The 23,248-nt window shown below is 45.8% G+C and overlaps 2 protein-coding genes across 2 annotated transcripts in view; both read right to left on the bottom strand.

Moving 5' to 3' along the window:
- si:dkey-205h23.1 (AT-rich interactive domain-containing protein 3B) overlaps positions 1–11,203 on the bottom strand; it is a 55,615-nt gene extending 44,412 nt beyond the window's left edge. The window contains exons 1-2 of the mRNA XM_064336070.1: positions 10,754–11,203; positions 8,355–9,059 (exon numbers count right to left, since the gene is read on the bottom strand). Coding sequence (XP_064192140.1) covers positions 8,355–9,059; positions 10,754–10,789 — 741 coding nt within the window. The 5' untranslated portion in view covers positions 10,790–11,203. The remainder of the gene's footprint in view (positions 1–8,354; positions 9,060–10,753) is intronic.
- Positions 11,204–13,566: 2,363 nt separating this feature from the next.
- fam219b (family with sequence similarity 219 member B) lies at positions 13,567–23,071 on the bottom strand. The gene is made up of 6 exons (XM_064336067.1): positions 22,776–23,071; positions 21,488–21,602; positions 20,375–20,468; positions 17,748–17,825; positions 17,458–17,506; positions 13,567–16,388 (listed from the first exon to the last, which is right to left on the bottom strand). Exons 1-6 carry the CDS (start codon positions 22,830–22,832, stop codon positions 16,239–16,241), a joined length of 543 nt encoding a protein of 180 aa, XP_064192137.1. The 5' UTR covers positions 22,833–23,071; the 3' UTR covers positions 13,567–16,238.
- Between the last annotated feature and the right edge of the window lie 177 nt (positions 23,072–23,248).

The raw sequence follows: 23,248 nt of genomic DNA, 5'->3' as shown, positions 1-23,248 counted from the left end.
AATCCCGGGCGAAGCTGCCTTCCATCACACCACCGCAAGCACTGCAGCTAAAGATGACCCAAAGACCGACAGGTAGAGAGATACACAGCAAATACAGACATACATGCTACCCAACATGAGCAATCAAACTCACAAACACATCCAAAGGGAAGTAGCTAATGCTAACAGGCAGGATGATAAGAGGGTGCCGGCATACAAGCTCTTCCCTCAAGAGCCTCTCGCACAAGAGACTGGGAAGTGGCCTGTAGCATTATTCTACTAGCAGATTTAGGCTACTAGGAGCATGGAGTCTGGAACAACTCCATTTTAAATTCATTCCAGAAATAACTTTCCTAATAGAAAATTTCCTAATAGAGCCTCATTCACGAATTGAATTTCAGTTAATTTCCTGAACTGCGGGAGCTGAACTGGAGCAGGCCCTGACCCTGGCGGGCGGGCGACTCTCGCGGGGGCCCCTCGGCGGGGCGCCAGACGGCGGGTCGTGGCGGCCCCGACGCCGGCGGGGTTTCAGCGAGCGGGAGGTTCTGACACGGCGGGTCAGCGCGCACCTCTTAGCCCCCCGCCACCGTCCTGGAGCTGAGCCAGCTTAGCATCTGCGCTAACAATAGCGCGATGCCTTTCGCTCCTCGCGTACGTGCGCTTTTCGCTACGGATGCACCCTGCTGCTACCCGCTGCCGTACGTCCTGACGGCGAAGGCCTATCGCCGTCTGTGACCTGCATTAGGATAATACAGACATGTTACACGGCAACAGACACAACAAAAGAAGAAAAAAAAAACGGCTTTGACAAAACTTTAACCCCTGAGAGCTGAGCACCAGATCGGAATATTTTTAGTGGGGAAAAAACAAGGCCCCCTCTCACAACAAAAATAAACAAAAAAATATTATAATGGCTATTACAATAGTTAATTTTGATGGACAATCTAACAGCACCCAAGGCTACTCTAGGTACTGTTACACATTATCTTTGACTGAATCACAGCTGTCCTGATATACAGTATATTTGTATGCCCTCTCATATGATATTGCTTTTATACAACAGTTCTACTAAAGTTCTAATGCTGTTCTATGGTTATCAGCACTCATAGAAAGACTCTCGTCCAAATTACTTGACCTGAACCAAACTACTGTATAATTCTCAGTTACTTAATTCGTAACGATCTGACTGTAAATTTAACCACCTAACTTAAGGAAAGATGATACAAAGTCTCGTGTCTGACTTCAAGATAAGACCTGTCCCTTCAAAAGGCACCTTCCACAAGGAGTTCCGAGAATCAGCAGACCACCATAGAACTTGGAAAAAAAAAAACTAGCTGAGAGAGAGAGAGAGGTAGAGCAATGGCTTTCAGTGAAACTTCGTGAGGGAGCACTGCCGTGACGCCCTCCTAGCTGGGTGGTCAGCCACAGCAGCAAACCAGCGACCGTAGCCTATTTGCACACAAAGTGAAGACTAGTTGTTTCCAACCCATGTTAAATATTGGCCAATGCAATGACAGCCTCCTTGCCAACGCACAACTCGACTACAGACCAGGGTTGGTTAAAGGGCGGAGGCAAACAATATGGAAAATTACAGAAATAAACATCGGTGGAACACCGAGACAAGAAAGCAATCTACGCTTTCCAGTAGCAGAAATAGAACAGCCAGCTCAGACATACGGCAGCTATTTAGATGCAGGGCTGTTTCTTGATTGCTGTGTTGGCTGTGTTTTAACTGAAGCATCACTTCACTGTACAAAATTACATTTCAGTCATAAAGTGAGTTCTTCTGAAAAGAACTTTCCAAAGAAGGTTCCTGCTAATTCAAAATGCCCACAGATGGAAACTGCTCATAATTGTTCTGTGTGCTACAAAAGTATTGCTCTCCTTTAGCTTATTTTAACGACTGGTTTACCCCCAATAATAGACCCTATATTTTTAGATTAACCATGCCAACCTGTGTTTAAGCAAATACAGCAAGCAAAGGAGCCAATTTGCACAGCTGTACGCATTGTGTGTGGTGAAAAATGGTTTCACGTGTGGGTGTGGTTTCATCAGTCCAATCATCCAAGGCCATTCGGTTGATTGGGAGGGGTCAGTTTCACCTGTGTGGGGGGTGTGTGTGTGCGGGGGTGGGGGGTGGGACGGTTGGTAAACTGCTGACTGATCAGATTACCACAGAGATCACAGATGATTCAGAGAACTCTAGGGAGCATTAGCCTATATTAGCCTATTCCCACCAATCCTTAGCTGATCTAGTGGCTACAACACAACCCACCCTCTTCCCCGTCCAAAAAAAAAACTGGTACATCCTGTGAAAAGGAACAGCTAAAAAAAAAAAAACCCCACTCATTTTCAGGAGGTAAACAGAAAGCAGTACTATGTTGGTTAACAGCTTCTTCCTCATTTTTTTGAATTTTCTCAATTCTAGTGGTCTGCATTGATCTCCACGCTATGTTAAACAGCACATAGAGAGAGTCCATTTTGGAGTGAAAGGCTAGAGTGGACTCTTCACTGAAGCAGCCAACATAAACAGTGCCCTGCTTTATTTTCTTTCTTTCTTTTTTTAAGACTCAGACACCTTGGGAAGCCAAACACGGAGCAGATGTGGGTCGGGGGGTTTGGCCACCTTGGGTCAGCCGAAAAAGGAGGCGAGCTAAATGAAAGTGTCTCCTCAACACCTCCCCCCCCCAACACACGTCCTCTTTTTGTCCTCCTTTCTGCCTTTTATATGGCCCCTGTGACATTCAGCCTAATGAATTCAAGGACCGCAAACTGCAGGGGGACTGAAGGGTGGGCACTCCCTCCTGTCTCCTGTTCGGAGTCCCTGGTGGGGAAAGCTAGCAATCCAAAGAGTTAACTCTTTAATTCTGTCTGGAATGTTTCCTTTGGGTGGGGCACTGTAACCTAGACCCCCCCTCCTCAACCTCCACCACCAATTCCTCCGTCTACACCCCCCCCACACCCCCCCACCCCACACACACACACACACACACACACGCACACGCACACACCTACACACACACACACGCACCTATACGCACACACACACGCGCCCACACGCACACACACGCGCACACGCACACGCACACACACACACACACACACACACACCACACACACACACCACACACACACACACACACACACACACACCTACAGCACACACACACACACACACACACGTGCACACACACACACACACACAGGCCCCCTTCCCGAGCTGAATTAGACACCTCTAATTCCCGGTTTACAGATCTTTCACAATTGTTTGGGCCTCGGTTTGCAGCAGGAGGCAAGACCGCACAAGAACACCCACGAGCAGGCTCGCGCTCGCGCGCAACTGCGTCGCCTTTGCAGGTTATGCAGATTACGCCAATTTGCGACCGCGCTCCGCCTTTCTGCGCGCAACCGGGGCCCGCAAAAGACGAGTCTCTTGCGCAAGGCTCGCCTTGTTTCCATCCCGACGGCGCGTAAACACACCCCACACGGCGAAAACGATTCAAAAAGATCCATCTCTCTTTTGTGGGAATGCCATCGGAAAGTTCTCCGTCAGGAAAACTCCACACACCCCCCCCCCCCACACCAACCCACCCCCCTCAAAGCACGCTAGCAGGGGCTTGCTGTTAACGAGCCAAAGCCAAGGCCCACAAACCGTTTAGCCACACACAGGCAAAATCCCACCAGAGCACAGCATGCATATCTACTGCATGAACATGGACCCCAGAGCCTGTTTAAAAAATTGCCTGTGTTAAATGAACTTTTACATCACGTTAGCAAAACCAAGAATTTGACCACTATCTCTGTGTTTATCTACCGCATATCTACTGCATGAACACGGGCCCCAGAGCCTGTTTAAAAAATTGCCTGCGTTAAATGAACTTATACATCACGTTAGCAAAACCAAGAATTTGAACCACTATCTCTGTGCTAAAATAAACACAAGTTACATTTATCCCCACAGAAACAGCTTTTAAAACGTGTGCTGGAACGCTAAATCAGAAACCAAGCCGAAATAGGTTAGCTGCATATTAAAAGTCTCGATGACTTGACGCAGGAGCAAAACAAAAATGGCTGCTCTCTTTCTTAACAGCTCTTTAATTGGATCAGCAGTAGCGCAGAGTAAGGAGGCATGCCTACAGCCAAAGGTTACTGGGACACAGCTGTTGCACTTCGCCAAAATGGCTTCAGTGAATATCCAGCTGTACGTAATTGGTAAAAATGTACGTCACCCTTGATAAGACCATTCTGCTGACTTCTTGGAAGAATGAAGTGCTACGTAAAATGTACCTGTCCACCAAATTAAAAATAATGTTAGGTTTAATAGGTAACTCTTAGGTTTAATATTCTAGTTATTTTTTGTGAAAAGTTCTTGTTGCGCTGAAAGAAAATGAGTGTGATCGTGACAGTTACAAAGCCTTCAAAACCAGGAAGGCTTCGAATGCAAAAGATTGTATTCCAAGCTGTTCCTGCCACCGCACACCACAACCTGACTCCTGTTAGGGAAATTTCTACTCTCCCAAACAGGAATCCACTAGTAGCCTTGTGGATCAACCCGGGAGCCAGCCAAGGGAACTGCACGTACTATAGAAACCATTTTTTTTAGGGAACAGCGGTGGAAATTAGCTTCAACTTCATAGATAATGATCATCATGACAGGCATCAGATCATTGCTTTAAACAATGGATCCATGTTAATATATGTCCGCCTCAATTAAATAAACACTCTAAATGCAAAACACAAATGTAGTAACAATCACTTGTAACCCGGTTTTGAAAAGTTCCATATAACTTATTAATTGTTATTTCTACTTCTTTTCCTTCTTATTCATCATCATATTCTTCCTATTATTAGTATTATGAGGAATACCATAAACCATCACAGTGACAGGTGAATGCTGTTCAGAGGTGTGAATTGCTTCTAGCTTAGTAACCGATGACTCTTTCACGTCACCCTCACAGGGCCAGGTACTTCACCCACTCCACACAAAGGAGACGACAACAGAAAATGAGTCATACGAAACCGTTTCCACACATTCATGTTGCGCCATGGCGGGCAGCCAGCTCCTCGGAGCACCACCGTAGTAACAATCGCTGCTTTAAAAAAAAAAAAAAAAAAAAAAAAAAACTTTAAAAAAACAAGACGAATAATTCCCTCTTTTAAAGGCTTACATAATACCCACTGAGCTGCCGCAGCTGCGCAGTTCCTCCGCGTCCTTCCCGGGTCCGTCGCCGACGTGTTGCCGGGCGACAACTAAATTATGCAACAGCGTTCGACAAATGGGCCCTAATTCATGCGCCGCACCGGGGTTTCAGCTTAATGAAGCGGCAAGAGCCCGATCCCCGCCCCCCCGCCACCCCCCCCCCCACCGGGTTCCTCCGCAGCCAGTAAAACGGCACATCTGCAGGAAAGGCGACACTCCGCGAGGAACAATGGCGAAATGCCAGCCGGGCCTGCGCCCATTATCGCGCCTCAATATAGCGCCTTTTGTCCGCGGACCCCGGGCGAGATTAAAAATAAAGAGCCGGCCGTGGTCTCCCGCTCCCTCCAGCTCAAACTGAGCCCTTCTTCCACCTGTTTACCTCGCGACAAAGACCCCCCTCCCACCCTCGCTCTCTCTCTCTCTCTCTCTCTCTCTCGACGGGGGCTCCCGAGCGCGCGGCGGCCATTACCGAGCCAGACGCCCGCGCGGGCCGCCGTCCACCGCGCGTGATTAAAACCCCATTAATCACGCTGGGATTAGCGTGCTGCGAGGGGGGGTGGGGGGCGAGGCGGAGCGTGGCCAGGGGAGGGGACCCAGGGGACGGAGGGTGGGGGGGTGGGGGGGATTACAGGGGTCGGCCGGCCTTCCCGTCCCACCGCGGGACCGGCCCGGAGAGAGGGGGCCTCCCCGTCGCTTCACGACCTCCCTGACAATCCCTCCAGTGGGGTCCCTTGTCCACTCCCTTGTTCGACAATTATTTACTCTGCTGTTTAGGGCACAGGCAAGGTCAGCAGACATACATCAATGACAAAAAAAAAAAAAAAAAAAACTCCTGGCCCCTCCCCCTGTTCACTGCTTCCAGTGTTCCGTCACACGTGCGCTTTCATGGTGGCGGAGAAGCAACATTTCGAAACTTTTGTTTTTAATTCATATAGGCCTACATTCCAACTCTTGGCCATGCTTTTTTTAAATTCTACAATTTAAAAAAGAATTTCTTGCTATTTTGATTTTGGAGGGAAACAAAACTTTTATAAATACAATGGAACACCAGGCAGACAGCAGCCATTTTCTGTTCTAGTGCTCATTTATCTGCAAATGTCAGCAAATTCATAAATTTAGCACTTCGCTAGAATCTCAAACCTCACATGAAGATTCTCAAACCTCCCGTGACTGTCATTTTCCCTGTAACTCATTTGATACTTTGTGTCAGCATTGCAACAGTCATAACTCCTGACGTAAAGAGCCATTTGGTAACATTTAACTTTAATTACCCCGTGTCACACAAACAAAAATACACATCGCACGCATAAAGACCGACACACACACACACATCACGCACACATGTATGCACGCAAACACGTGCACGCAGGCACACACGCACACACACGCACACATATACATGCATATACACACACACGCACACGCACACACACACACACACAGTCCTCTCCAACCCCCATTTGAGAATGACATTTGTGGCATCTGTTGCCCTTCTTCTCTGCCTCTTGTGTCGACAATGTCATCAAAACAGCCCCCGGGCCCCCCTTCCTCCCCCCCCCCCCCCCCCTTAACAGCGCAACCCGAAACTGCGACAAGAGATCAGCGTCATTAAATACTGAAGAGCTGACAGAATGAAAGGAGAGATAAAGGGAAGGAAATAAAAAAGGGAGACAGATCCTCCTTACACAATACCTACCCCCTCCCTCTCTCCCCCGCACACACCCCGCCCCCCCTCAGCGGAGACACGCAGGAGATACCATCCCCAATCCCCCCCCCCCTGCTGAAGATCGCCTGGTGCCTGCAGATCTGGGCCCCTGAGATATTTTTACCACAGTCATGTTTCAGTTTGAAGATAAAGCCCCACCCGCCGTCCATGTCGGTTTGTTTGCGATACGGCTCCGCGGTCTGGCTCCGCCCCCAACGGGACCGTCGAGGTGTCCCTCTTCCCCGCTCTCCCAGACCACCACCCCCCCCCCCCTCGCGTCAACCTCCACCTGCACGCAAACCCAACCAGAAATTTCACACGAAGGTCTAGACCAAACCTCTCAAAGTGAGACGACAGGAAATTTCCCACAACCACCTTTCGACACATGAGAGGGACAGCCCAGAAGTCTGTGCCTTTGGTAGGGACCGACCCACAGAGTGCCGAGAAACTCCCCAGTATCGGTGGGCTGCATCGCCACTACTCATGTGTACCTACACGCGAGGGGGGGGCGGTGCGCCATTCATCTTCAGCCAAACGTGCGCTTGGCAACGTGCGCTTGGCAACGAGCCGACGCGGCTTCGCTCGGACCGGCGGGGCGCTGCAGCGTGGGAACTTCTCTCTCTCCCTCGCGACTCCTCTCTCCGCCGTCGCTCCGCCCCGCCCGCGCCCGCCCGCGCCCCGCCGTCTGGACCCGCGCCAGAGCCCACGGTCGCAACCCCCCCCCCGCACCCCGCTCCCCCCCCAGTTTACCCAAAAAAAGCCGGGAGGGGAGGCGGACGAGAGAAAAGCGAGAGAGCCGAGCGCGTAGCTCCCTGCTCTGGCCGGCGGCCAGGAAGCCTTTCCAACTTTTTTTCTTTTCTTTTTTTAAGCGCAGAAAGCAAAGTGACAGCTCCACGCGCGGTTTTAAAAGCGTAGCGCACCGCGCGTACGCGTGCCCTCTGCTGAAGATCAGCGCTTAGCATCCAGCAGTAGCAGCAGGTAAACGATCGCACTTTTAAAAAAGAAACAGACAGCCCTGGAACGTGAGGGAGTGAATGTGGAGAGCCTTCGCTCCTGCCAGCTGCTATCTGAGAGCCGTGTGTGTGTGTGTGTGATATTACAGTTTCCATTTATATGGACGTTACATAACAAATCTTCCCTCTCATTAGATAAGCTGGAATCAAATGTCCTTGGGGAAAAATAAATTCGTTGTGTAGCCACACCGCCACTTTGCAAAACAGGGAAACCAAATAAGGCTGACTCGATTGCAGAAAATAGAAAAAGAAGAAGAAGAAAAACAACACTGCAAATTAACTCTTGCAGCACTTATCTGAGTTATAAAGTTTAAAGTTCACGTACAAACAGGAGAGCTCGAGAAAACGTTCAATAAATGTTACAACACGACGCGCGGCGAAGGACGCAGCCGCTGACGCCGCCGGCGCCGTCTGAACATCGCGTCCGGCGGCGGGCGTCCGCCGGGGGTGACCTCACCTGTTTGAACGACTCGTCGTAGCTCCAGTCCGCCTGCCCGTTGGGGGACGAGGAGGAGGGGTGTCCCGCGGGGGACCGGTTCTCCTCCTCCTCCTCCTTCGGCTCCTGCTTCACTCTGACGGGCGGCGAGGGGGCCCGCGGGGGGGCGGGGCCCGACGAGGCGGAGGAAAAGGGCAGGAAGGGGCGGTGGGGCAGGCGCGCCACGCCCTGCTGTAGCGCCAGGGTCTGTTTGCGGAGGTACTCCAGTCCCCCCCCACCTACTCCTCCTTCTCCCCCTCCTTCCTCGTCCTCCTCGCTGCCCTCCTCTCCCTCCATCATCATCCGCTCTTCCCCCTCGTCCTCCTCTTCCTCAGAGTCCCGGCCCCTGTCCTCCTCGTCCTCGCGTTCGGAATCCACGCTGCTCTGATTGGTCGCCCTGGCCAGGGGCCCGCCTCCTCCGCCAGCCGCCACGCCCAGGGCCTTGCCCAGAAATCCGGCCCCCAGCGGGGCCCCCGAGGCCCGGGCGGCGGCCAGGATGGCCTGTTGGGCCGCCACCTGCTGGCTGTACATGATGCGCGCCTCGCGCAGGTGCCGCTCCTTCCTCTCCATCTCCAGGCGGGCCTGCTGCTGCCTCTGGAGCTGCTCCATCACGGCCTCCAGCTTCACTCCCGCCGAAACTCCCTGGGGAATCCCGCCTCCCAGGCCACCCTCCTGGGACAGGCTCGGCTGGGGAGGGAACACAGCAAGTCAGAAACCATCAACTCCACACACCGATTCAATACATAAAATGCTAAATGACTTACATGGATGTGCTACGTACGTATATACAGCCCAAGGCTACAACTAAGATGTAACGCAAGACTAGTGTGGAAATAGACAGGAGAAAATGGATACAGGCTGAATTGCACAGCACTGAAAGATAACCAGTCCTGTACAAATAATTCAGTCTTGCTCATCTGTCAAAATAAAAAGACCGAAAGTGGTTTTGGATGCCAATATTGTACACACTCAAAACGAATTTAACATCTAGATGATTCTAAACTGCTAGGAGGCTACAGTTCGTTTGTGGGTAATCCTGAATCCACCCACTTTAAGCATATCCAATTAAGGAGTTTCTTTCACGTTTTAAGTGCATTGACTCCCCAAAAACATTTTTAAATTACGCATTTATCTAGAAATGGGCTTTTGCGGGGAGTCAGACAGGGTGTGAGACAGTGATAGGATTTCGACAAGGGAGCTGACTCAAGAAACAAATTCGTTCACTAAGGCAAAGAAGACTGAAAGTCGTATTTTGCAAACAGCTGTTTGAACACAAGGCCTGAAAGACGATCCACTGGAAGGGATAAAATTGTAGGCCTATCTCTAAACAAAACAAAAAAAACACACAATAAGAAATGAGTGTATAAATTATTTAAAATAAAAAATAGAACACGTGATTAATCTCAAAGGACAAGTAAAAAAAGTAACCTTTTCTCTCAAAACTAAATTTGCTATTGATCAGAATCGCCTGGTATCCATGATCTGCGGATTATGAACTACATTTTCACGGTTTAAAACCAACAGCTTTACAATTTAAAGTCGTTTTCTATTTTGGGAAATATCTAAATATTTTTAACAACCACATCAATGCTGCAACAAGCCACATTTTATTTTGTCATTCACTGTAATTTGTAGGCTAGGAAGACTCGCTCCAAAGTGTCACAATAATTACCGAATAGTCATCGTGGTTGCATTTCAAAATACCCCTTTTTCTAGTCGACCGCCGCACAGGGAAACTACTTCATTATAGAAACTAGAAATAAGAGTACTCATTTTCAGAGCTGGATGTTACTATTTTTAAAACACGTGAGTATAGCAGTGAAAGAACAGTAACACGAAAGGATCCGTCTTTTTAAACACATGCAAAAAAAGTTTGATCAAAGAATTTACTGCAGCTATTAGTTGGAGGAGTAGGCTACATGCATATGGCGCGGTTCCAGAAAACACGAATGAATGAAATAGCTAAATAGCCTACTGTAGCAAGCAAGCCTCTAACCCTAACATTGGTCCAAATAACAAGCCAACTCGCTCAAACTGATTTGCCCGACGCCTTAGTTTGTTTAATGGACGAGATCACCACTTAAAAATAAAGTCGCTTGCTACATTTTGTTCGTTGGTATCCCTTCGGAAACGCAAACGTGTACAGTATTCGGGCATCAACGTGGAGGCATGGTGTACATACGTCAAACGATGTTGTTTCTACGATTAGGAAAATAGTTTTGGAAACACGTTTTAAGCATCTACAAATATACTTTGGAGGTTTTCCTTTGATGCAGTTCCTTATCACAAGTGAAGTGACGAATGCAACATAATTGTGTCACGCAGAAGCGTAGCTCATTCACGAGCTGGGGCACAGCGCCAAACAGGGGGACGAAACTCACCATTTGTGCCTTGCTGCTACCAGAATTGTCCACCATCCCTTCTTCCCAGGTTAACCTTCTTTTCCCTCTTTGCTGACACTCTCGGTCACAAACAAACAAACCAGGAAAGCGTGCATTCACTCCAAGAGCTTTAAATTCTTCCTCAAGCAGAAACGCAGTGTCCGCGTGGCTCTGAAGCGAAACTTCAATCTGTTATTTAGTAATAAAAAAGAGGAAGATCAGAAGGGAAAAAAGGCAACCTCATCTCTCGGAGCGCCTCGCGTCGGGGCTCCCACTCCTTTACCCGATTTTCCTCCCCCTGTGTTACACCCCCGACTAAGCACACAACATCTACAAGGCCCGCCCCGTGACAGCAACAAGTTCCAGAATTCCCGTCCTGCTGTACTCACTGGTTGAATAATTACAGCATGTATTCGAATCTGTATCGAATCACACCGCCGCGATTGTAATTACAGTGCAGTACAGTGCAGTTCACCTTATTTTTATTATTCTCAATCTTACCATTATTCTTAAAAATCCAGGGACTGGGATTTGAAACCAACTTAATTTCTTGCAGTGCAAAGAAAAATTAAGGTGCATTTTACATTGTCTATTATGATTAGTAAATTAATGTGTAAAAATTGTATGTAAAAATAATGTGCAATAATTTTCATCATTATTTCATCATTTCAATACAGAAGCACAACTAGTCAGCTTAAAGTTAACGAACACAATTCAGCATGCTATAGGGATGAAAATGATTCCAATTCTAATAATAATAATAATAATAATAACAATAATGAGAATTATTATTATTATTATTATTATTAGTATTATTATTATTATTATTATTATTATTAATAATAATAATTATAATACCAAGAGGAAGAAAATGAGGAATAAGAGGACTGCAACGAATTAATTATTACAATAATAGCTAATAATGATTTACTATTATTGTTATTGAAATGCTATTAGCTTAATCTGTGATCTGTAAATAGCATAAACAACATGCATTATGTATGTATTATCATACATCCTATAAATCCGTGTGGGCAAAGGTTGCCTATTTATTTGATACACAAGCGATACAGTAGCCTAGTGCATGTTTACTTTTCAGCGCTAGGCTAGCGAATAAATCCACTAGTAACTCCTCTGATACGAAAATGTTTGTATCCATATCTGCAAGCGATGTTGCAAAATAATATAACCTACATTTGTGTATCAAAACCAAAAGCTAAAGTTAATAGTTAATCTGACCTATTAACCGAACAGCATATATTTATTATAAATATGTATACTTATTTCAAATTCATTTTACGATTAAACAATTCAAACTTTGAATTAAATGCAGTATGAACACATAAAAATATATATTTCACAGCTAGAAATGAGTTGATTCCACTAGTATGTTTATGCTTTATGTAACCTTCTTCCTCTTATTATTATTATTATTGACGACACATGCTTTGCCTACATCATAATTACATGGACATTCGTTAAAACTGTGAAGATTAATTAATGGACAAAAGACCAAGTCAAAATGTATTCAATTAAAATGTCCAAGGTTTACGATAAGAATGTGAGAATTATCTTTTGAATATCTCTTTGTTAATATTAGCAAAACGTATAAATATATATTAATTATTTTCGGTCTCAACTGTAAATTGATATGGCTCGATTATTCCCCCTAGTGGGGAGAAGTTGAACTATTTTAAAGAGAAAGCTGGGTGGAAGCATGGAAGAAGGTTTAGAATAGGGACAGACAACCCTGTTCTTGGGTGCCAGTGACGTTTCTGCCCAGTGAACAAAAGCCCGAATCTAGACCCCTGGTTAGGTAGAAATGGTATCCAGGCGTTCAGGTGAAAATCAGGCTGCATTTGGTTGCAAAGTTAAAGTTTTCTAGTCGACTAGGACAGAGCCAGGTACGGTGGCTCTGAAGTGCAAAACACAAAAACAAAAAGAAAACGCAAAAACAAAAACGTTCGGCCCTGAGGTGCAGATGCAACATACAAAAACAAAAAGGAGTGGTCCAGAAGTGCAAAACACGAACAAACAAAAACAAGCAACCGTGAGGTACAGATGCAACAAAGAAAAACAAAAAGGAACAGCCCTGATGTGCAAATGTTTTGCACTGGACCACTCCTTTTTGTCTTTGTGTGTTGCATCTGCACCTCAGGACCACTCCTTTTTGTTTTTATATGTTGAATCTGCACCTCAGGGCCGAAAGTTTTTGTTTTTGCGTTTTCTTTTTATTTTTGTGTTTTGCACTTCAGAGCCACATCCGGGTAAAACCTGAGCAAAATCGGAGCTAACGTAGTCGGTTTATGTCAAAACATCAGCTGGCTCCAAGATTTTGATGCATGGTTTAAAGCCCGAGCGTGAATATTCAGAATGGTGCAATGCTGAGTACCTCCAGCACATGGTCGTCTGCATCCGTTAAATCAGACTAATTAGTATGAATCCAGTTATGTAGTTATAGCTTTGGACCAATGAGGATCTCTTGCACTCCAGGACCAGGGTTACCTATTCTTGGTTTAAAACTTCAGTTTAATCCCCCACTTTCAGATCTTCATCCCCTTAAAGTGAATGACATTTCTCAAGGTCCACTTTGATTTTTTATTAATTTTTCAATTTCCTGATTGAGTCCTATATAGGCCTATATAAATAAATATACCCAAAACAACATGAAACACATCAATAACAGCTCTCTGAGCAAATTGGCACAAATCAGAACCCTAAAACTGTACCTTCCATCGATGAGTATGGTGCTGAACTATTGTTTTTATGCAAATTACATGGATGGAAATTTAAATAAGGATGTCGAAAAACAATAACTTTCCACATAAAACTTTATTCGTGATAGCAAAACAATATACAATAATTAAATATACAAAGATTAGTGTTTCTGTAACATAAAAAGAACAGTTCAAGTTATTGCGTTCAGCACTCTGTAACACTTTAGTATCTGTCAAACTAGTAACGTGCGTCATGTAAAGAAATAGATTGTCTCATTAGTTGCATAGTACAGGCAAGAGTGGGCAGGCAGCCGACTGCACCGTGAGACCAGTAAAATATTCACATATTTAACAGGAGAGGAAAAAAACGCTAGCATAAACACACAAAGTCTTCAATTGGAGACTTTAAAAAGACACTCCTTAGCACAGTACAGCCACACACAGTCTTTTTGGGGGGGAGGGGGGGGGTGAGGGGGGACTAATCAATTACAGTCATTTCTGGAACTGGCCACCCCCCCCGTCACAAAGCTGCAAACTGAAATTGTTCAGAAGTTGTCCGACCACTGGCGCCTTCCGCGCAGCCTCGCGGTGAAACAACTGCGTTGGGCAACTTAACACTGAATGAATCTATACATGCAGCTAAACAAGTACGAGCTGCATTACTAACAGCCAGGGGGGCCCCCTGGTACGAGGAGGTACAAATGTTTGCGTTTGTTGTCAGGAAAGCCCTTCGGGCCTCAGGCATTTGCAGAATCCTTCCCAAACCCAGGGAATGCAGCCCGTCCCGCGTTTACGGGAAAGCGTTTGCGCGCAACAGAAATTCCCCTGCGCTCTCGGAGACGCGGCGCCCCCTGCAGGCTTAGCGTCGCACATTCCGAAAGGAATGCAAAACAAACAGAATAATCGAATCCACACATATAGAGACATCCGTTCTGTAAAGATTCTCTTTAGTGTAAGATGTCTTCGCTAATGTAACACTTCCTTGAGAAGCCACGGAACTCCTGAGGCCATCGAACAGGGACAGATTACCCTCCCGTTCTGCTCCGAGCCTTTGGCTTCAGGGACTGTCTCAGACCTGCAGTTCTCCCTTGGTGGAACACAGGATAAACTCTATGGTAACGGTTCCCAAACTTCCCAAACCAATGGCCCTCTTAAAACACATCCCAATTCAAACGTTTTTAAACATCTAGAGAACTGCATGTGCAATGTAACTTATGGACTGCAAAAAAAAAAAAAAAAAAACACATGCAAGTTATTTTATCCATGCGCATTACTCGGTTCACTACAACCACTCTCATGACTATGAAAGTATGAACCATAGCCTAGACACCACTGTTCTATGAGGTGTCCTGAACCACAGCCTAGACACCACTGTTCTATGAGGTGTCCTGAACCATAGCCTAGACACCACTGTTCTATGAGGTGTCCTGAACCATAGCCTAGACACCACTGTTCTATGAGGTGTCCTGAACCATAGCCTAGACACCACTGTTCTATGAGGTGTCCTGAACCATAGCCTAGACACCACTGTTCTATGAGGTGTCCTGAACCATAGCCTAGACACCACTGTCCTATGAGGTCTCCTGAACCATAGCCTAGACACCACTGTTCTAAGGGGTCTCCTGAACCACAGCCTAGACACCACTGTTCTAAGGGGTCTCCTGAACCATAGCCTAGACACCACTGTTCTAAGGGGTCTCCTGAACCATAGCCTAGACACCACTGTTCTAAGGGGTCTCCTGAACCATAGCCTAGACACCACTGTTCTAGGGTGCCCTGAACCATAGCCTAGACACCACTGTTCTAAGGGGTCTCCTGAACCATAGCCTAGACACCACTGTTCTACGGGGTCTCCTGAACCATAGCCTAGACACCACTGTTCTACGGGGTGCTCTAAGACACAAAAAGCTCTGAGCAGAGCCCTCATTCCTCACAAACGGCTCCATTAACCCTCGCCAATAAACGCGACCTTGGTTTTACAGGCCCCTCAAAGCGGGGACAGTCTTTCTCTCGCACTTAAAGGCTTCACACTATTTCAGAAGCCAACAACCCCTAACCTGACATCTCATCAGCATAAACCACTCAGGAGCACTCCTTCACTTCACTACAAATGCACCACCTTTAACGGTTCACTTTAAAGCCAAAATCCAAGCGGTATTTAAGTGCTGGCGGGATGAGATCCCACCTTCCTCTGAGGTACGACAAAGCCAATGACTAAAACTGCACATAAAGAAACGGCGGCTGCAGAGGGTCGTATAAGCCTGGCACGGCGCAGTCCTTTCCTCCGCACGCTTTTCAACGCTGCAGAGTCGTATTTTACGAACGCGTGTCCTGACTATAGGGGAGCGCGAGCGGCGGCGCACTCAGACGCTAGCAGTACAGCACAAGGGGATGGACACGCGAGGCACCTCAATGTGACCCAGTCAGAGCGCTTCTCCGTCCCGTCCGCCCGTTCGCTTTGCTCTAAGCGGGCCGGGCCCTAAAGTGACTGAGTAACGGCGCTGCTCTCCGGGCAGCGGGGCAGGGCTCCGAGTCGCTTTGGTCTCTCCGCGGCGGTTCTAGAAGGTAAGAGACGGGTAAACGCGCCGCAGGCCGGGGGAGGGGCTGGTGCGGTGGCGGTGCGCGGCGGCGGGTGGGGGTGATTTGGGCCGCCCGTCCGCCCCGCCGTAACAGAGGGAGACACCGCTCGGGGGGGGGGGGGGGGGGGGAGTGGGAGGGCGAGGCGGCGCGGGACGGGAAGGCGGGGAGTTAGGGGGGGAGGGCGGGGCTCACTGCACGCAGCAGGCGGGGACGTCCATGCAGCAGCACGGGGAGGAGCCCATGGCTTTCGGGGGGATCAGGTCCAGGTCCTCGTCGTCGGGGATCTCGTCCAGGCGGTAGCCGTCTTTCAGGAGCTGCCGGCTGAGGTCGGGGTGCACCTGCACCGGAGGAGAAACAGGGTCAGAGGTCGAACGTGGAGCGTGCGCTCCGGGAACACGCCGTTTGGTCGTTTTTTGCAAATGTGATTTCCTGGTTAGCGCACACGGCTGCTCCTTTTGGCTAATGCCACCCAAAATCAATTAAACAGACAAGAGATGAGTGTTCTGTTGGTAGGCTTTGCGTTTGATAATAAATTAAAAAAGTCCCAAAGGGCGTTGGTTTGAGAGAAACGGTTGGCAAGATTTATAACAGGTGACGCATATACAGTAATACCCATCACTGCATTGTGTATTTAAAAAAAAGTGGGTGGGCCTTCTTATTATGTGAGAAGGAAGCAGCATTGGCTCATGTTCATCTACTAGGCAATTTGCCATAAACTTCCATCCTATCTCCACAGCCTTATTCACTGAGAGAGCTGAACTCTATCAGACTCGTTCTCAGGACCTGTTGCGGCTCTGGACGCCTGCAATTCATACAGAATTAGGGAAGACTCCCCTTAGATACTGTGCTCCGTACACTAAGAATAAACAGCAACAGTCGCTAAAACTCAATGCTTTAATATTAGTCTTTTCAGGAATCTGATTTAACGAAAAACTTAAATTCATTTATTTGTGAATGTTTCAGTTAACGTTGCATTACCTTTCTTATATTTAGACTAACGCATATTGATTGTTTTGATTCTGTGTTGGCTAAAAAGTACATGTTTATTGTGTTTTGTCTGTAAACTCGGCACTCCTGAAAAAGAGAGCACTGCTCCCTCAATGTGTCTCCAAGTACTAAATGAACGCAAGAAGAGGCTAGTGCTTCACTGAGTCCAAAGTCTGGCGCTGTACACATCGCTGTCAAATGTATTCAGGGAGCACAGCCATTTTGTGTACACAGCGCTGTAGTTCCCCTGAGGGTGGACGTCATCTGTATGCTGCACGTATGATGGTTCACAGATTTCTTTGGAGATCCACCTTCGATAACATCTTACAGCCAATTTGTTTTAAAAACCCGTAAGGACTAGCTCGCTCCTGCTACAGAATTGCGCTGCGTCGGTGTACACACCAAGTTCACAGGACTCACCTCAGCTGAGGAATAGCCAGAGGAATACTGAGACTCCAGCTCAACATCACTGTAGGGGGGGGGACAAGGGGGTCAGGGATTAAAACCACAATTACCAGCACAATTTGTTTGCACCAATGGACACAAAGCACAGTAGCCCTATAAATAAATAAACAAATAAATAAAAGCCCAAAGATAATCTCAGATTTAACCATATGTCATTAGTTCTTGTCATCAAGTTCTTGAGATCGACGTAGTGCTAAAGACAACGTGCGATGTTGGCGGTCTGCGTGGAGTCGAGCTGCTCTCACCTGTCCGAGTCCAGCGACACCAGGGTATCCTCAGAGTGCTGACTCAGAGCGGCGTAGCCCTTATTAAACTTCACACTTCTGGAGAAAGAAGACAAGCTGTGTCATTATAAAGGGGGCCGCGTTAATAAAAGCACCTTTCCTCTCAGTCTAGCACCACAGTGCACCTTTCAGTAAACAGCCAACTGCCACCGACGAAGAGCACCCACCAGAACGATGCACGGCAGCCATTTTATGCACCAGAGCCCTCGACACATGTTGACTGAGGTGGAGAAGGAGGGATCCATTATGCCAATAAAGGCGGGGATGATCAGATTAGGAATCTGGTTTGGACCTCATGGAATCCTGTTACTCTTTGTGATAAATGCCACAAGAGCTTTGATGGCCAAAGTGAGTCAGGACCTTGTTTTAAAACGTCATCCAAACTACATTGTCCTGAAGCGCGACGATAATGGGGTCTGACTATTCGACATGGTCAAAAGGAAAGACCACCTCGTTTTGGCGAACCGACAAACAATTTCACCAGGAAAAAAGCCTGTTTTTCCCATGAGGTCTCCTGTACAAGCAGCAATCAGGCCCAGCCCCACTAAGCTTCAATCATCATCTGGCAGCAGAATGCTACAGGGTGAAATGGCAGTTTGGAATTTAACCTGGAAGCGTGGCCAAATTCACTTCAGCAAAACAACATTAGCCCGTTTGACCACTTCAGCCTAAATGTTGCTGTACACAGGCAGCATATAACGTGAAGTGAAAGCCAAAACACGTTCTTACTTTCCCATAATCTCTCATGGACCAGAATCTACAGCTAAAATGGCATAACTTTATATATTTTAGTCTAAAATACCTATTCTTTCAAAAATAAATTCACATTAAAACTAAACAAAAGCCAAAAAATGAAAAATAAAAAGGACACCATGATAAGAAATTACTTATCTGTTTGCACTTCTATGGTCTTATAATGTGTTTTTCTCAAGTGCTCCACCTTCTGTACAGCAATTACAGTGATAACAAGGCTGGTCTGGTTCGTGAAAGGGCCTGTTTATTTCTAATTTCGTTCCTGGCCAACAGCAAAATAAAATTTCAGATAACTCTGACATTCTAAGTAACCCACTTCATGTCAATCCTTTGCCAAATAAAAAACACTTTAATTCCAATTTCAATCTGACCTTTCCACAGGCTGTGAAAAGATTTATCTAATTCTCTTAATAAGGAATTAAGAGTGCTTGATTGTTGCCTAAAAATCAATGCTTTAATTTGAGATCAAAACATCTTACTAGGGTCGGTTTTCCTTTCCTGCGTATTAAATAATTATTTGTGGACCTACAAATTGCCGTAGGAAAGAATAATTACGCATTTACTGATTTGCATAATACGCATGTTGCATTTCATTCGTTTGGCATTATTAAAGTTTCTTTTGTTTTAATCCTATGTTTTTGTCAGACCCATCAGTCCCTGCATAACGGAATGAATACAGACAGACACTGAGACAGTCCAGAGGACCTGCTAGTCGTCTAATAAACCACGCGCTCAGCACTCCGTGTGACAGGTGATACAAATGAACGCTTCTCACCCTTCGTTCTTCAGCATGTTTTTAAAAGGGAGATAACACAGGGTTTTCTCAGCTGCATAGCAGAGATACAGCCCTAATCCTAATAACAGGGCAAATAAATCTCCTTATTAAACAAACTCAATTAGAGAAACACTGTAACCAGGCCACCCCGTTTGTTTATTTAAAAAAAAAAAAAAAAAAAAAAACCCTCATTGGTTGAACTTCATACCCGATTCAAGCTTGTAAAAACCAGCAGCTCACAAGCGAAAGTAACTCTCCTTAAAAAAAAAAAAAACACACAACCACTTCCTTATTTGTCTTCTGTATCTTTGTGAAATGTAATGGAAATGTGTCAAAGAGTACATGATTCTCTCTCACGCGCTCATTGTGAAATAGAATTCTACTAGCCTTCTCAACGATCAAGAACATGGAGTTCTGGTGCATGAAATGGTGGCTTTTGATGGCTGTGTATAGTGCAGTCTCTCTTCCTCAAAACAATGTCTTCATGCAAACACTGCTACTAGAAAAAGGTATAGCTCAGGAAGGAACATTTTTGATGCAATAGAGCAGTCAAAATAATGGAATTACTGCAGGAATAGTCCACTTTTCATGATGTAGCTAATATCTGTAATTTCATGTAATGTGCTGTAAGGAAACATCAAAGGTCTCTATACAGGTCATTCAAATGAGGAACTACATTTTCTAAGAATAAATCAACAGAACACTGTTGTAAAATATTACATATTGCCCACTGTAAAACCTTAGTATATCACCAGGTATAATTTGGTGAGTTTAATGGAGATGGTTTAATGGAGTTTAATGTCTAACTGATCTCACAATCAGTCCGACATTTAGCTGGAAAAGTAGTTGGATAGCGTACTGTTGTCATTCTCACATTTTAACACAGCTGTTAACTTAAAGCCTTGCACCTAGGTTTTTTAAGGCAGCACGTGCTGTTTCTTGATAGTTAAGACAGCCATTTAAGGTAATGGTCGCTCCCTCCTTAAACTGAAAAAAAAAGAATCCCAAGAGAAACCTTCAGTCAGTGCAGCACCATGCAGTTCCTACCTGAACCCCTCACCTCTTAGAGCCGTGTCTGGGCTGCTGCATCACTGGCACGCCGGACATCAGCCCCTTCTTCTTCAGAACCTTCCGGGCCATCTCCCTGTGCTTCTCTGCACACCGAAACGAGTCGACATCAAAAGCAGAAAGCGAAACAAACTTTCCATAGGCGGCTAAGAATAAAGTTGGCGTCTTCCACTTGTGCCCGAGGCAGGCATACCTTCATATCGCGGTTGGTTGAGGCAGTTCACAGCAGCGGTTCCTGGAAATCTACCATGCTGTAAGTTTTCACCGAGCGGCCAAAACCGAGCTCGCTTCAAAAACGCAGGTAACAATACGGTCAAAATACAAAGTCAATCATTTTTTCCCCACAAGAAAATTTAGTCGCGATAACGTCTCCCCATATGGCGATTTGTTAAGTTATTGGGCTATTTGAACAAGACGGTAATATTTTGTAGATAATCAGGGATGGTTTGCATCACTACCAAGTCACTGTATCTCATGCGCTTAGTGGACAACTGGACTTCATGTCCCTACCGCGCAGTCTCTGGCTCCAATTTGAACAACATGGCGTTGCCCATGAACTACATTTCCTGGGCTTCAAAACCCTTTTCTCCAAGCCCATGGAGAGCCAATGGGTGACATCAGTGATTCTGTCCATATTTTCCTAGTCTATACTTTTCAACCCTAACAAAGCTCACCTATTTCAACAGATAGATATCTTGTTGAGCTGCTCATTAATAGACAGGCAGTGTAGTATAAGTGTAATGCTAAGTATAATGGGTCTTGTAACCTAGAGGCTGCAGGTTTGATTCCCGGACCTGCCGTTGTACCCTTGAGCAAGGTACTTTACCTGCATAACTTCAGCATACATCCAGCTGTGTAAATGGATGCAATGCAAATGCTGTGTAAAAAGTTGTGCAAGTCGCTCTGGACGAGAGCGTTTGATAAGTTCCTGTAGTGTAACGTAGTTGAACCAGGTGAGCCAAATTAGGGTTGAAATGAAACCCTACAGGATGGTAGATCTCCAGGAGCAGGATTAGCGACCACTAGTTTAAGGAGATAGCACATTTACAATGGGACTGGTTGGCTTCTTTCAGGGAAGTCCACGTGCACATTTCCCTGCACTCACGCAGTTTTTGATGAATGGCGGGAGCCTTGGACATGATGTAGGGGCCTCTCTTCTCCACAGGCCGCAGCCCCCCATCTGCCACTTTGGGTCGTGTACCAGTGCTGACGGCTGGATTCTGGGAAGCGGAAAAGGGACAGCACTGCTTCAAGCAACATCATATTTCATTTATTATTTTATTTTACCTTTACTAAGTCTCCAGATGTCCCAAAAGGGTTATGTGGGATATCAGTTCTCATGTGCAGTGACAGGCTGGGGATTGTGCAACCAACAAGATCTGATTACGCAGCCAGATAAGAGTCACTTTTTTGGGAATTAGATCAAGATACTAGGTTAGCAACCCCACTTTTGAAAAGGTTCTGTGGGATCTATAATGACCGCAATGAATCAGGACCGTAGTTTATTGTATCAAGTGTAGGAGAGCAGGGGAGGGGTTGGAAATCCAAGGAAACAAATATGAAAATGAGGGGACATGTCTGTTAATTCAGGGCTAAGTATATTTAAATTAAATGGCCTGCATTGTTACTTCAAAATAATTCTGAACAGTAGCAACTGACCAAAATCCAAAATAATTCTGAACAGTAGCAACTAACTTGGTTTAAATTGTCTAGAAGATGGTAGGCTAAATCCTATACTTTTGAATGATGAAGTGTAGTATGTGTCAGACGGTGTACCACAACAGCAGACAATGAAACGGACTTGGAGCTAAATATCTAGGTACGTCACCTTACTAGTACATCCTAAACTGCGCCAGGTTACCAGACCTATCAACACTAGTTGCCCTGTAACATTTACTGAATCAGATAGCTAATATTTGATGGCCGTTGTTGTTGCACGAGACTGATGGGAATAGGTATAGCGAACATTGTTAATTTTAGTAGCCAAGTACATGCAAAGTGCGAAACAAAAAAGTGCACTCTGGCAAGGTGTGGCAAACATAGTTTCTGACTGATACACATACGCTAGCTTGGTCGCCAGTTATTTTTGCAGAATATACTGACAGTATAAATAGATACCGTGTTGCTGGCTAGCTAGCTAGCTAGCAAAATAAGATAGCCAGCTAACAAACTATGGAATATTTACATTAGACATAGTCTACTTTAGCAAACAAAAAATAACAATTTGAACAAATAAACAAGACAAGAACTGCACATAACGCGCCATATGAACTAGCTAGTTTGCTTGACATATATAGCTAAAACTGCGGATGGCTCGCTAGCCGCGTTACCCTGCTCGCTTCGCAACGTTAGCAGTTTGCTACTGATAGTGATAGCTAATGTTAGCAACGTACCGACAGAGCTTTGGACTCGGGCACAGTGAGGAAAGTATCCCTTTCCTGTTCCTCCATCTTCTCGTTCGTTTTGGTGTTTCAAAAGAGCAATCGTCGTATCGGCATACCGTATTCCTTGGCATGTGAAGCTAAATACTGTCTGAGCGCATCAGTGAACATCAGCAAGTTTCAGAACTAATTTGTCCAGAACTGCATTGAACCGCTACACTCGTTATCTTCAGTTTGGATGCTTCCTAGTTCCGTTTTTTTGCAGGGGTGACCCCAGGGTCCTAGTTACCGGAATTACTCGTCACGTAGAAACGAGACTGCATCCAATGATGACTCCGCCTTAAGTCACTACTTCATAATAATTATAATAAAATCATTTTTGAAAATGAGTTAATTAGGAGGATTGAATTCCTTCCATGACATGTAACAGATGTAATAATAGGCTTACTGTTGTATTATTTGTAATTAAATACACAAACCACAAT

This window comes from Anguilla rostrata, chromosome 5, assembly GCF_018555375.3.
Source record: "Anguilla rostrata isolate EN2019 chromosome 5, ASM1855537v3, whole genome shotgun sequence".
Lineage (NCBI taxonomy): Eukaryota > Metazoa > Chordata > Actinopteri > Anguilliformes > Anguillidae > Anguilla > Anguilla rostrata.
Note: the sequence above shows the minus strand (reverse complement) of the source record. Positions and strands in the feature narration are given on the sequence as shown.

Excerpts from the sequence above, each read along its gene's own strand:
- fam219b (XM_064336067.1), bottom strand. The coding sequence starts at position 22,832 with ATGGAGGAACAGGAAAGGGATACTTTCCTCACTGTGCCCGAGTCCAAA. Across the intron at positions 20,469-21,487 it reads CGCCATTCATCAAAAACTGC|AGAAGCACAGGGAGATGGCC; the intron begins GTGAGTGCAGGG and ends TTCGGTGTGCAG. Across the intron at positions 17,507-17,747 it reads GTGTCGCTGGACTCGGACAG|TGATGTTGAGCTGGAGTCTC; the intron begins GTGAGAGCAGCT and ends CCCCCCCTACAG.